The sequence below is a fragment of the Stigmatopora argus genome, chromosome 16, assembly GCF_051989625.1.
Source record: "Stigmatopora argus isolate UIUO_Sarg chromosome 16, RoL_Sarg_1.0, whole genome shotgun sequence".
Lineage (NCBI taxonomy): Eukaryota > Metazoa > Chordata > Actinopteri > Syngnathiformes > Syngnathidae > Stigmatopora > Stigmatopora argus.
This window is the reverse complement of record NC_135402.1, coordinates 3,724,130-3,738,469: the sequence shown is the minus strand read 5'-3', so window position 1 is coordinate 3,738,469 and position 14,340 is coordinate 3,724,130. Positions and strand designations below refer to the sequence as shown.

The following is a 14,340-nucleotide window of genomic DNA, read 5'->3' as shown; positions in this document are numbered from 1 at the left end:
TGTCTACATGTGCTATAACGGTATTAATATTCGTTCGGCAAGCTGACAAAAGTCAACTACAGAGTTCAGGGAAACACCCTCGCGTACCTCCTTATCTCTGTTTACACTCAACGTTTTACTTCCTCCCAACCTAAACAAACCAGGTTCGCCTCTATGTAACGCAATTAAAATACAAATAAAAAAATGCATTAATGACAAAACTTTTTTGCTCATATTCAGCAAATGCGCTTTAAGAATAAAACTGATTAATCATAATAAAGATTTATTAATACACTGATACGTTTTTTTTATTTACTTCTAAAATGTCCCTTTTTTGTCTTCACTTTATTTTCCTTTAAATCTAAATAATCACATCATTTAAACTGTGTGTGGCAGCAGAATACTATAACTATGCAACACTTAACAGAAATGCATTTAAAAAAAAGTTGAGTCTTATTGTATAATATACAATAACTGTCAACTGTCAAAACATACTGGCTGTGTAATATACAATGTATATTACACAGCCAGTATGTTTTGACAGTTTAAGTGGGCTGGAAAATGGAAACTAAATCCAAATGTTTTACTTGTCTGGTCCTCTGCTTTCCCCTGTCTTCAACTTAAAGGCACACAATAGAACACATCCCACAGTAAACACCGTATCGGAAGAAAATTTTAATTCCTTTGGTGTCTGCAAAACACAAAGAACAATGTGCATCTTCTTAATGAACAATGCTAAAACAGCTAGCACGCCACAAACAAAACACCAGCTCAAACAAAAACGCGTGAAATGGGCCTTAGGAAACGTTCACAGATAAAAACAGTGCTAGTGGAGGTAAAAGAGAGGAGAAACTGCCGCAAAAGAGGCACAAATCACAGCACACAGAGGACAATTCAAGTGAAACTGAGTCATACCTGCAAGATCTTTATGCTTGTAAAATGGGAAATCAAAATTTAAACCCACCCAGAGGAATGCGTGACAAATTGATGTGGGACATCAACTACGTACTTGAAAAAAATCAGACTATGAAAAGACGTTAACTAATCGAAAAACTGTTAAGAATGATTAAAATGCAACTTAAAACATAGCCCGTAATCAATACAATACTCACAAAACGTCCGATATTGGCATCTGGGGTCAAAGTTCAACATGAACCAAAAATGCAGAACAATTTAATTTGAATATCTGCTAACTTTGAAATGTCTCATGTTGTCACAGTTTGATAAGATGAAAATGGCACAAATTTAGATTGACAGCACATCACCATTACATGGCTTCAAACGTGATGTCCTCAGAAAATTGTTATGGCAGCGATATGAAATATTAAACAGCTCAAAATCAAATCAAGTTGACCTGTAAAAGGTTATCGCACATTCGATCCTGATGCCTATGTTCAATATCCAAACAAATTGTGAGTAGGGCGGACGAGACCTCTTTAAGAAGTTACACGACGTGTAAAACTTGCAACGTTTATTAATGACATTTAAAGTGTCGAAAACAGGAGGAGTGGATAGAGAGCTAAATCGCATTTCCAATGCTAAAATGAATGGTTTACAACATAAAATTCAACAGAAAAATGGATTTGTGGAATTCTTATTTACTGCTTGGACCGCGCATTTGCACGTACTCCCTCTTATTCCCGGACTGAGGCACTTGGAAAGAAAACATGATTGTACTGCTGTTGTTGTTGCGCGTTACATTTGTGCCCGTAAATCACGGTCCTATCTACCCGTGTGCTTGACCTCAAACCCCACCGCGAGTGCGAGCCAAAGTCCAAAATTGTGAACTTGACACACTAGTTACTGATTCCAGATCAGTTTTCCAAATGGGGGGGCCCGCGGGGCCCGTAATCTCTCAGAACATCGACCGATTTTTCCATACAAATGGGATGAAGAAAGCTGCTTGTGCTCGTCGAAAAATAAAAGCATCTTCCCTTAATGCGCAACAACCAACTAATTAAAAAAAAAAGGAAAATGACATGTACACTACAAATGTTACGTATTACCTAAAGAGTAAAATTCACAGTCAAACGTTTTTTTTTTAGCGACGAGCTCCACCTAACGCAAAACAAAAGGGACACCGTTCACGTACCGTACATCACAAAATTACCCTCCTCAGTCCAGTGGTCCACCGGGGTAGCAAAATTGGAAAGCAGCCTGGGAAGGCAGGAAAGAGGGCAGGGCTAGGGGCTTAAGGCAGGCTGGAAATGTCTCGCTTGGGGGGCGGTCCGTCCGACTTGCAGGCCGCCGGCCCATTGGCTTTGTCTTCGAAGAGTAAGACTCTATGGAAGGAGGAAAAAAGTTCAGTTGGTTTTCCAGGAACTTTGTATCAGAGGACTTCGACTTGTGTCATTGGTTAAAATCCAGTTGAGTTTGATTAATTAAATAGGGGACAGCACATTTTAATATTCATGTTAATGAACATATGTAAATATGTCAGATTGTAGCCGAGGGCTAATTTCTATCTTTAGTCCCTTGTGTAGGTTGAAAATAAACGATGACACATACTAGACACACGTACACACACATGTAGCAGTTTTAGACAGCGTCGTGACCGCAATTTTGTTCGTCTAACAGCCAAGGCTTTAAGATGATTGGCCAAGAGGTTCAGAGACGTATGTTAATTGGTATTGAGTTCCAGGTATGAAGAGAGAAGGTGCTTTGGCTAATTTAGCACTCTTTTTGAAGGGAACTACACAGTCACCTCTAGATCAATGTTCCCTCTAAGCTGCGCGCGTGCGCAATTGCGCACTACTCTCGTCTTCTCTGCACACAGCAAATCATATGGAGCGCACAAAATAAAATTCCCCATTTTTTTTTAGCTGTGAGGCCGACGCGCGAACCACTCATCCGCCGGGTCGCCCATTCATAGATATTAATCATTACATTTTATTGTTACTAAATCATTTATGTGTAGTAGACATGCACCTGCTTATGGCAGGTGTGATACTGGTGTGTGCCCATAGCGAGCAATGATGATGTTGCTCACACCAGTACTCAGTGTGCTCAGGGAGGTTGTCTTTCTGCCCATACAAACAAAAAAATAGAGGGAACATTGCTCTAGATCCAGCTCTTGTTGATGTGTTGGATTTTTCTTGTACAAAATTTTGCAGTGGAGGAGGAGCTTTATGTTGGAAGATTTTGTAAACTAAGGTGGCATCTGCATATTTAACAGTATGGTTCCAGTTCAGGCGTTTGTGTTTTAAATGCGAGGACCTGCAAAGGTTTATTTACCGGTGACAGTTGTGCGGGACTCACTATGTGATGTTTTTTGTTGAAGGGCAAAGGAGTAAACGTGCATTTTTTTTTTACACTTCCTGCATTCAAGGATAAGGAGATTAGCCAACTAAACAGTGCGGCGGCTTAGTCCCGCAGAGCTGACGTGCCCCTGAGGCGGACTGCTTTAAAAAGGATCATCCACGATAACCAGATTGAAAAAAGTGGCCAAAGACGCCATGCCGTTGCCCCCTAAAAAACTTTCCGCCTAGACATGGAACGACCACATTTTCAGGCGTCACTTTTGCAGCGCGGCCGTCGGTGACTCATCCATAATCATCTACCTAATCGCGCAATCCCACGGCTAAGAATAACGGCGACCCGGTTTTGTTGCCATGGAGATTAGTGAGCCAGTGGCATCGGCGCTCATCCCCGTGGACGGATGACGCAATTGGCCGACGGGGCGTGGCGGGCGGTCGGTCGAAACTCACAGTTTGAGCACGGCCGAGCGTTTGCCCAGCATCATCTTGACAAAGTCCCTGTAGTCGATGGTGTTGCTGCTGCTCCCTCCCGTCACCTCCATGATCATTTTCTTCAGCTCCAAGTGGGTCTTGGGAACGCCGAGCTTCTCCATCATCTGCTTGAGGCCCATCAGCTCTGAAACCAAGACAAAAATTAAACTATTTCACTTTGTGGCATTTATTAGTGGCACAATGGCTAAAACGCTGCTATGTAGGCAAACTTGCCGGCAATGTGGTCGTTTCCATTTGTTGACTTTGTGCACATATTGAAACGCTAATTTTGATAGTTGACAAATCACCGATTGTATAGTCGGCTCGCGTAAAAATCCCATTACTTATAGTATAACTCAGGACTTTACATTTTAGCTATGCATCAAAGACAAAAACCGTGTCTTTGATATTGTATTGTTGCCGATAAGTCGAATAATCGCGACATTTTGTTCCATTTTCTCACTCACCAATCTCGCCTTGGTCATTCAGGTCGAATTCAGCATATTTATCTGCGGGGCGAAAAAAAAAGCAGAACAAAGAAGACTCAAAATGAAAACAGAACGAGCATCTGAACACAAACGGTGGCTTGCTTTTATTTATCTGACATGAATGAACAAGTCCCAATTTCCTCCAACCCTTATGAATGATAATTCCATAACACATGTTTTCTGATCAACACCAGATTTGCATAACACATTTATGTGGAATGAGAGTGTTTGTACATCTGTTTTGAAAAGCCTGCGCCTTTCTCCCCTTAAACACCGCCGCCGCTTTCTCTCCTCTCGTCAGATTACACTCTGTGTGGCACAATGGCAGCTGTGTGCGCCCATGTGTTGGGAGGCTGAGAGACGGAACTGTGTTAACTGTGCGAACCCGCGGGGAGACCGATGGGACAATGATCAGCCTGTTCCCAAACTTGGGGGGGGAGTGGGTATTCTATATATTGCCGAGTGGGACACAGCCTGTTGATCGTCTGCGGCCACAGTAAACCAGCCGACCCAAGTCTGCTCCCCCTTTTACACAGACACTCACATGGCACCTTCAGGGGCACTGGGAATTTAGGGTTTCAGAACACTATGACAGAGTTACAATTGCAAAAGCAGTCCACATGGCCACAAATATAACAATCGTTCCGGGCAATTATGGAGATGTCGGTGTTTACACAAAATACAAATATGTCCGCATTCTTTGTGATATAAAGCTCGTGATACGACAATTATTGATTGATAAACGGGCCAGAAATCATTCAACGTTATTCTACAATACAAAAAAAAGCTATTTTCATCCTTGTGCTGTGAATTGAAACAAGTTTATCACTAGCGTCACTAAGTCAGAATGGATTGGACACTATTCTAGTGGAAAGTTTTGCTAGCAAGCTGTTAAATCCTATTTTATTTTATTTTTTAATAACATAGAGACACTACTTTAAAACGTTATATTGAACGTTAGCATTTTTAGCTAACATTGACACAAGTCTGCAATTTACAGAGGTCGGCAACCCTAACATGCCACCTCTCCTTTGTTAGTGTTTTTCAAAGTACTCATAAATACTGCTTTGGACAAATCCTGGACATCAATCATGTTGTCATGCCACAAAACTACACGGCCTTCAAAGAACATCTGGAGGGAGCGCATGTGGCTTTTGAGTGGGTTCCCCTAAGCAGCTTTACGTCATGCTAAAATTCAAAACAACATGAGTCCGACCATGGCTAACGACAAGATACATTCACCCTTGTTTTGTGAGTTTGAATTCAGTTTTCATGTCACAATGAGGTCATTCTAACGGCGCTTTTTGTTCCTGCCGGCGGGAGGGAGCAAGGTCCTGTGATAACACTGATAAAAACATAATAATAATAAAAAAAAAAAAAAACCCTGCCGCATTCCACCGTTGGCCTTGCGGATATAAACGCAGCATTTCCCAAATAGGGAAATGTGAAAAAAAAATACAGATGCCAAAAGAGAAATACTACTGCATTCCACTACAATCCAGCGTTATCACCCAAACTCAAACACCTTGTCCTTAAAAAAATATTTACCGTTTTATCATTATCACGTACAAAAATGCACTTACTTTTGAAACCCTCCAGCTTCATTGCAAGGTCATCTTCGTCCCTGTACTTTTGGTCCTCCAGGAATTCCTGATTATGGGCAGAAAAACAGAAGGATTAAGTCAATTCCAGCTGTCAAAAAAAGGTTCAAAACCAGGATGACTCACAACGGGCGCGCGTCCTAGTTGATTTGTCGCGACTGAGTGAATTTATGAAAGTGGGACACCTCACCGGGGCATGAAGACAAAAAAATGCCAGGAGCGATCTGCGCTAATGAAATGATAATGAAGCATTCCGCCATGTGGAACCACAATCGGGCCTGACCTCCATAAGTCTTTCCCGTTTCCAATGAAGCCCGACAGGCATCAAGGCAATGCTGCTTCAAACATTTCAACCTCCTGCGGTTGGACGCGCTATTTGCCATGATTCCATTCAAGGACCTTTGACAGATTTAAAATGCATCCCAATCACTATATTTACTGTGTTTACATTAATTAAAAATATTTGGTATTATTTTGAATACATTTTAAACTATTTTGCTGCCAATCCATGCGTCTTAAAGGGCCAGCAGCGAGAACTGGTGACTCATTTGTCCAAACGGATTCATCTTCTATCCCCGCCAATGTCATTCAATGAGTTAAAAAAAGACATCAAACGCCCCCTACTCAATGAATAACCGATTTTTTGGACGACGACCCTCACTTGGGGGACCCCCCCTGCCCCAAGGAGCACGTGATATGTAGAAAAAAGGATTCATTGATGCAGAGGAATGTCCCGAAGGCATCACGAACTGCATTTATTTACTCTGAAAATGGGGGACCAGATGACTGGGAAACATAATAAGAAAAAAAAATGAAGATAAATCATGCAAAAGATCCGTGGGAAGAAATAACGGCAGACAAAGAACCCCATTGAGAGCACCTACACACCTGTTCCCCCGATTCAAAAACAACGGAGGAGCAGGTGTAAGGCCAGGAATTTCAAACTACAACACAATGAAGCCAGACATTTTGAGTTGACGTCCCGATGCTTCCAAACACGACGCATTCACCGTCGATCGATAAATAAATGACAAAAAAAACACTTTACCTGATTTATTTCTTCCAGTTTTACTTTTTGTTGCTCCTTTAACTGCCCGAAGGCCTTTCCCCCTAAAAGGAAAAGAAGAAATCGGGGGGAAAAACACGTCAAAAATGGACGTGACCTAGCTTAAACGACCCATTGTAATTGCGGGATTGGAAGTTAGCCACCTAGAGACAAAGCCGGATAATAATAATAAAAAATAAAGACATTGTCTAACCTTGTAGGTTTTTACTTGCAGGCATCTCGGCGGCTTTTGTGCGTGTTTTAATCCAGGTTATGAAATATTTCTAAAGCCGTGTAGGCTACCGCAAACGTGCGGGAGATGCTCCAACCTCACTCGGTCTGTGGCAAATTTGGCGACCGCTGTAATGATCGACCCTGTGAGAGGATACGCATCCGGTAACAGTTTTTCACAATAAATGTCAGCGTCCTCCAAGGCGTCCCTTTTACGTGATAACGTTGTGATTTTGCCGTGAAATAAGATGGTGATTTCCCCCCAGATCAAAGAAGAATTTTGCTTTTACCTTTGATGCTTCAAAGCAACGCGTTTCCGTTAAAAATAACGGTCTTGCTTAAAATGGTGACATCTAGTGGTGGAGGGAGGGATATCTAGTTGGTCTAACGTCCATTCACAAACTGTGAATAAATAAATAGATTTATTCAATTAAAATCTTAGTCAAAATGACGCACTGCAGTTTTATTTTTCAATTGATAGAAAACACAATTTCTTAGTTTCGCCTTCTTATTGATATTTTGTGTTTGTAATCAACGTGTTTAGTCATTTTACTGTTTAATCGTGTCTATTCACTCATCCAAATATTTTAATTTTAGGTGTTTATCATTAATCCATATTGAAAAATAAACAATTATTGTCCTCCACCACTGGGTGGCGCACTATCAAAAGTAAAAAGGTGCTTTAGAGCACATATTTCATTATTTGATGAATTATTTGAGTGATGAAATAATAGCAATTTTGCACAATTCACATTAACAGCTGATAGAGAAAAACGTCTGTACCTATAATATTCTATTTGCTTTGAATTTCAAACATTTTGGCTGTGGTTGCAGAGTTCTCTCATGAAAGCGGGCCGTTTTGGAAGTTTTTTCTGTGCCACCTACTTTGAGAAAGTTTGGAGGTTTCTGGCTTTTGGAGTTTTGCATGTCAGATGGCAAATGAGCGTCTAATGCGGCCGGTGCAAATGAGTTCCTGGCTCACATGCTACTCTGGGTGATAATTCTGAAGCAATGAGACTGTAGGTGAACTAGGTCAGGGGTTAAGGGGTAATTGCATCCTTGGGGGCTGCCGGGGTGGACCTCAATCTGTGGAAAGAGAGGACGGATGAATAGCTGCAGGGAACAATGAGACTGGAGAAAGAAACTGATGAAACCGAGTCGTGAGCAGAAAATACGATTGCTCCAACTAAAACACTGTGAGCCAATTGAGGCCAGCAAAGTAGCACAGCCTGAAAAAGAGGCCGAACTAAACGGCGTTCCACAAAGAACGATCCTGGATCCCCTTTAGTTCATTCATTGGCTGGTCACTCATAGGCATTAGGTGTTCAATCCATTTTGAAAGGTCACTGAAATATAACGATAAGTCAGCCATTTATAAAAAGGCCCAAAAATGGATTTAAAAGAGAACCATACATTTCAATTTGAGAAACTCAGTAAAATGCGGTTGGTTGCGTAATAAAAATTAAAATAATCAATGTTATTTTCTTCTTGGCCAATACTGCAAAAAAAAAAAGATAAATCAGCGTCTAGCACATAGTTTGTTCACTTATAGATTGATAAGAGTGGATGACTTAAAATTGAATTATTTTAAAATGAAGTACATAGCTGTGGTGTCTTCTCTATTCATGCCCACATGAAGGTAGCATTGAGTCATGCTGAAGTTTCGCCAGATGAGGGGTTCACATATTCAAAAATCAAGCATCTCCCCATTACTTCGCAGAAAACTGAAGCATCAGCATCTAAAAACAAATCAAATACATTGAGGAGCAATTGGACAAAATATCTTCCATAAATTTGCCTTTCAATGACCCCAAATGGCATACATAACTGCTTTATTAAATTGTTTGAAACCAAAATGGCCCAAAATTAAAAGTTTTTCTGCATTTACTAATGATACATTTTTTTATACCACTCATTAGTACCAAATTTCACATAAAGTCACTTTCTGGATTCTCTAAAAAAATTCAAATTCAATAAAAAAAAATCAATTTCATCCTGCTGAAGGTTTGGCCATTGAAAATATAGTTAACAAACTCTCAGAAGAGTTCATAAGTGGACCTGCTGATTAATGAGAAGCCTCCTCTTTCCTTCCATTTAAGCAAATTAAATTAAATGAGCAGAAAAAAAGTTGTGATGTACGTTGACTTGCGTTGAACAAAACAGACGAGCCGACTAATTGTCTCGACTAATTGACTCAATACGTTTTAATTAGATGATGTGACAAAGTGCAAAACAACAGCGGAGGCACTCCGACTGGGATAATAATGAAGCGGCGTTATCAATATTGATCTGCTTAATTCAATCCCGCGTTTTCTCGCTTGATGGAAAAAGTTGCTGCGAAAAGGGAAATTTAGGGCGACGGCAGAGGAAAAAAATGGAAGGAAATCTTATTAAAAGGGGTGACAAAGGTACAAGTAACCTGATTTCAGGTGTTTTTACAACAGCACTGCACAAAAAATGACTTATAAGCTTTAACATTGAAATGAAAAACATTGCACAGGACGTTAACTTGCAACATGCTAGCTGAAATAAAATTTCCCGAATACGAGATGAATAAAGTTATCCAATCCAAAACAAACCGTACTGACTTCTTGTTCTACTACTAAAGAAAATGCTAGTCATGCAATGCTAACCATTTAATTGGTGTATAACGGTGTTATCCCAATTCAAAATAAGGTGTTTTGAATACACAAAAAAATTAGTTTTTTCTTTGTTTCATGTTTACATGGAATTCCTTGTTAAGAATGTGCTACTAATTGTAAATTACACTGAACCAAGTACTGGCGTAACGATTCACAGAAACATAGCAATTTCATTCCAAAACACTTAATATTCAATGCAATATTGCAATATTACCCTTTATGTGAAATGATTTACACGTGATTTGATAGTAAAATTTGTTCCGGAGGCAGTCAACATTTCTACTTTTTTCCTGTTCTAGTTCTCCTAAAACGGCTGAGCTAGGCTAGCAATCATTAGCGTTCTAGCAGTGTTCATCAATTGATTGAGGGGTCCGTCGCAGACAAACGCCCGCCATGATTCAACCGCATCCGTTACAGCTCTGAGTCAGCGGGCCCTGATGTTTAATGGGCTGCTGCTATGTATGAATTTTCTTTTCCTTTTTTTTCGCCTCACTATTAATTGCATTTTGGACGTTTAGGGGAAATCGTCAAGGAGGCAAGATGGGGGACCAAGACGCTTAGTCACCACACAGCTACTTTTATTGCCCATACATCACATCCTAACATATTTATAGGCCATCATTTAAGTCATTTCTTAACTTTCTTAAGTGTTAGAGAAGTGATAAAAACGGAATTAGAAAAATCAGGCCATGGAATTTTGTGAAGAGTTGGAATTATTAAAAGAACAAAGCATTGCAATCAAAGAATGTATTACACATCGTTTAAAAATGAAGGAATAAAGTCTTACATGTGGGAGGCTAATCTTAAAGTGGCATGTTTTGCTCTATAAACAAACAAAAAAGGGGCTTTGTTGTGCTAAGATGACACCAGCTTTCCTTAAAAATCATAATACACATGCGTGACTTCAAAGGGTTTTTCCTTCACCTCTTTTTGTCCCCCCATTTGACATATTTTTTTGGTTTGCAAAGCAACCGAAATCTGCAGGAAAAAAGCAGGCGTTTTGCTCTGTTTGAAAAATGTGTTGTCGTCAAAACGTCTCCTATTTGAAAATATATTGCTTCTACTTAGCCAGAAAAACGTGCCAGCGGGGAACATGTCGCCAACTTGTTTTACCTGGTGCATTGAAAAGAACACGTTTTGAAAAAAAAAGTGACAGCGACAGCAAAAAGACTGTTAATTTTTCCACTTACATAACCATTTCTTTTCTAGAAGTTAAGTTTCAATAGTTGTATATTGCCCAGAACACTTGTTACACTATTCAAAAATCTTTTACTAGTTCATATACAGGAGGATTGCTTAAACTTTTCCATAAAAAAGTTCGCTTTTTTGTATATGTATTGTATGTAATGGATACAAATAAAAACAACTTAATTAAAATTTTCATTTAAACAAAATCTACCAACTTATGGCTCCAAAGTTTATTTATTTATGATATTTTCCTTATAAGAGTCATATTTATTTATTCTATATCCGCCCAATTTCCTTCTCTAGTAAAAAACTCAAACACCCTCCAGCAAAAGCATTTTTTTTAGGTTTTTAATAAAGAAAAACTGGGCTCTATTGTACAAAAACATAAAAGAATTACAGTACATACCTTAGTATTCATGTGCCGAATGCATGCTTTTTAAGGGGTGTGGCCTAGGGAGGAGCTTGTGGACTCAGGTGTGTTAGTCTCTCTGAACCTGGAAATGCGGTAGTGAATGTTTCAGTGCTAGTGAGGGCGATAGACATCCAAAATTTCTCAAATGGGCGGGGCCAAAATGACAAGCGTGCAGTCACAGCCTATCGGCGTCATTTGATTGCCACCAGCCCTCCCAGTTGAAATGAATTGGACGCCGTTCGCCGCCAATGAATGAATTGCTTCTCTCAGCACTTAGCTGCGCTTCTTGCCGCCCGCTTCCAAGCACGAGGACGGCAAGTGTCGGGCGATGTCCCTGAGACTGTCCCTCTCCCGAGCGATGTCCAGTACGTCACGGTCCAGGAGCGCCAGACGGCCCCGTTGGCCCTCGGCCGCCGAACGCAGGCTTCCGATCTTGGTGGCCAGCAGGGGGCTCTCCACGCTGCCGCGCAGCATGCTCAGGCGACGCGCCGTCTCGTTCAAGACCACCTTGAAACGCTCCAGGGGTACGTTGGCGTCTGCGGGAGGAAACGTGTTGAGCCTCAAAGTTGGGTATAGAACTGGGATCATAATAGACACATTCAGGAATCTTTTCTGACTATCTATTGCTATTTGGAAGAAGAGAATTGCACAATTGGTAACCCTAAAATGTGGCAAATGTTGACGTTAAGTCCTGCATATGCAATTTTGGGAGAGAGAAAATAGCCATTTTAAAAAAAATTCTTTTTCAAAGCCAAAATGGCCCTGAAGCATGATTGTATACATATTAAAACGTAATCGTTTTTCATTTCAAGAGCCCACATTACCAATTTTGTCGATGAGCTGAGTCAATGTGAGCGAGTAGACCTCCAACTGCCGCTTGGCCGCTTCCACATCCTTCCTCACGTCCGCCAGAGGCGGGGCCGGCTAGGGTAGAGAAGCCCCGATCGATACGTGTGCTCCAACCCGCGGGCGGACGAGCCAAGTACGATCCTACTAAACCTCGGCAACGGCGGCGGCGTGAGACTTTGCGTTCTGCACCAGCACCGTCTGCGCGGCCAGACCTTGCAGGGCAGATTCCACGTGCGCATTGAGTTGAACGCAGGCCGTCTTGGTGTGCTTGGCTTGTGTCAGCACCGCTTTGGATTCCTAGCATAACAAATTCACCCTTAAGTTCCTGTATTGCAGAGGTAAATACTGTCATTTGATGTACCTCGGCCACCGCGTTGGCGGTCTGTTCCGCGTCCAGCGAGGCGTTGGTGGCCAGACGGGAGTTTTCAATGGCGGGCTGCAAGATCTCTTGGATCTCCGACGCCAAATTGTTGACGCCGGCCAGAACTTTGTCTTCCAGGGGCTTGGTCTTCTTTAAGGAAGCCGACGTTTGGACCTGCAGACGGGGCCACTCGCGCGCCATGTCTGAGAAAATACACATTCAGTAGATACAATGCATTCAAATACAAGGGCATGGAACACAAAATACTTCAAGTATCACTATAAATACTAAGTTGTAGTCACGATTGAGTCACGGGTGATCGTGAAATAGGAATTTAGTGTACACAGTACTATGGACAACTAAATTGTGATTATAAAATACAAGCTATGCACGAAAATAACAAAACTAGGTAGCGTGGGTGCATTATATAATAATTTGTGATCATTTGTAGACAATTATTTCTCCACAAAATGCAGTACAACCTGCAAGACGTACACAAAATATTAACTTTGCACCATATCCCAATCTGTGATCATGAATTAGGTACAGTATATAGTGTGCACAAAATAATAACTAATAAATATCTGAACATAAACGATGAAAGAGGTATACCCAGCAAGTGAAATGACTTTACTCCATAGTATTTTAAGAATAGTTGACCCGTGTGCCAATAAATTTGACAACTGCTTCAGCAATGTTTTGCTTTATGGTGAGTGAAGAGACTTCAGTTCCTTTCTTGACACCGTTTTTTTTTGGGTCGCCAGAGATAACCCAAGCTCACTTTGTAAATCGCGGTACAGGCTGATTTCTTCAGACTCTGCCGCTTTTCCCGCGACGACAGAAGCCAAGGAGACCAGTTTAGTCCATCGAGCACGGGCTTGCAGCTGGAGAAAAAGACCACAAAAGGCGTACGTACGAGTTAGTCATAACAGCTTGCTGGTTAAATAAAAAAACTCAAAGGGCTGCCAAAATCAACACTGGCTCTCCATAACGATTATCTCATGATACAACAATTATCAATACATATCATTCTGTGATTTTCTTCACCACAACTAATAATCCGAATCACAAGCTCTTTTTCATACCTGTCAACCTCTGCCGATAACTGCCCTTATAAATGATTATGATTCCCCTTACAAACCCCCAAAAAACCTTACAAACACCGTACGAGTCGTACGGTGTTTGTAAGGTTTTTTGGGGGTTTGTAAGGGGAATCATAATCATTTATAAGGGCAGTTATCGGCAGAGGTTGACAGGTATGCTTTTTATCCTTCTGCTGTGAATTGAAATGACTTTATCAGTAGTAGACGTCCAAATGCATTTGAACTGGGAGACTGGCAGTTGCAAAAAATGAGGCAATTTGGGGTATTTTAGATCATTGAGGCATTAATAGAGCATTCCTGTTAATTTTGGGTTACTGGAATCGATCTGTAAATGTCTCAAAACCGGGAAAAGGGGTTGCTTTGGTTTTAGAATGTTTTTCTTCATTTGTTCCTCCCACTAAAAAGGAATTGTTTATGAGTTAACACAGCGATCCCCAACCTTTTTCTCACCATGGACCGGTAAAGCTCTTTCTATAGGACGACAACTTAAGACAAAATTGTGTGTGGGCACCAACGACATCCACTACGGCAAAAAAAATGTTCGAGCATAATAGCAATTATTTTTTATTATTATTATTATAACAACTTTTCTCATTTCAAGTAGGAGGGCGAGATTGAAAACATTAATATTTTTTTACTCTGACGGACCGACACATGGTAGCTTAGTATGATCATGATGAGCAACCTGTCGGTTTCCCTTTTTTCCACCACTG

At 40.9% G+C, this 14,340-nt stretch overlaps 2 protein-coding genes across 2 annotated transcripts in view; both read right to left on the bottom strand.

The window, feature by feature from the left end:
• Positions 1–639: 639 nt before the first annotated feature.
• On the bottom strand, positions 640–7,319 carry aif1l (allograft inflammatory factor 1-like). Its single transcript, XM_077622554.1, has 6 exons — positions 7,056–7,319; positions 6,845–6,906; positions 5,779–5,845; positions 4,175–4,216; positions 3,687–3,852; positions 640–2,261 (listed from the first exon to the last, which is right to left on the bottom strand). The coding sequence occupies exons 1-6, from the start codon at positions 7,078–7,080 to the stop codon at positions 2,171–2,173; spliced, it is 453 nt and encodes a 150-aa protein (XP_077478680.1). The 5' UTR covers positions 7,081–7,319; the 3' UTR covers positions 640–2,170.
• A 3,915-nt stretch (positions 7,320–11,234) lies between these two features.
• The window catches only part of lamc3 (laminin, gamma 3), a 52,060-nt gene continuing 48,954 nt past the window's right edge, over positions 11,235–14,340 (bottom strand). Inside the window, exons 25-29 of the mRNA XM_077622555.1 lie at positions 13,306–13,408; positions 12,525–12,727; positions 12,314–12,460; positions 12,139–12,238; positions 11,235–11,850 (exon numbers count right to left, since the gene is read on the bottom strand). Of these exons, the coding sequence (XP_077478681.1) occupies positions 11,588–11,850; positions 12,139–12,238; positions 12,314–12,460; positions 12,525–12,727; positions 13,306–13,408 (816 nt within the window). The 3' untranslated portion in view covers positions 11,235–11,587. The remainder of the gene's footprint in view (positions 11,851–12,138; positions 12,239–12,313; positions 12,461–12,524; positions 12,728–13,305; positions 13,409–14,340) is intronic.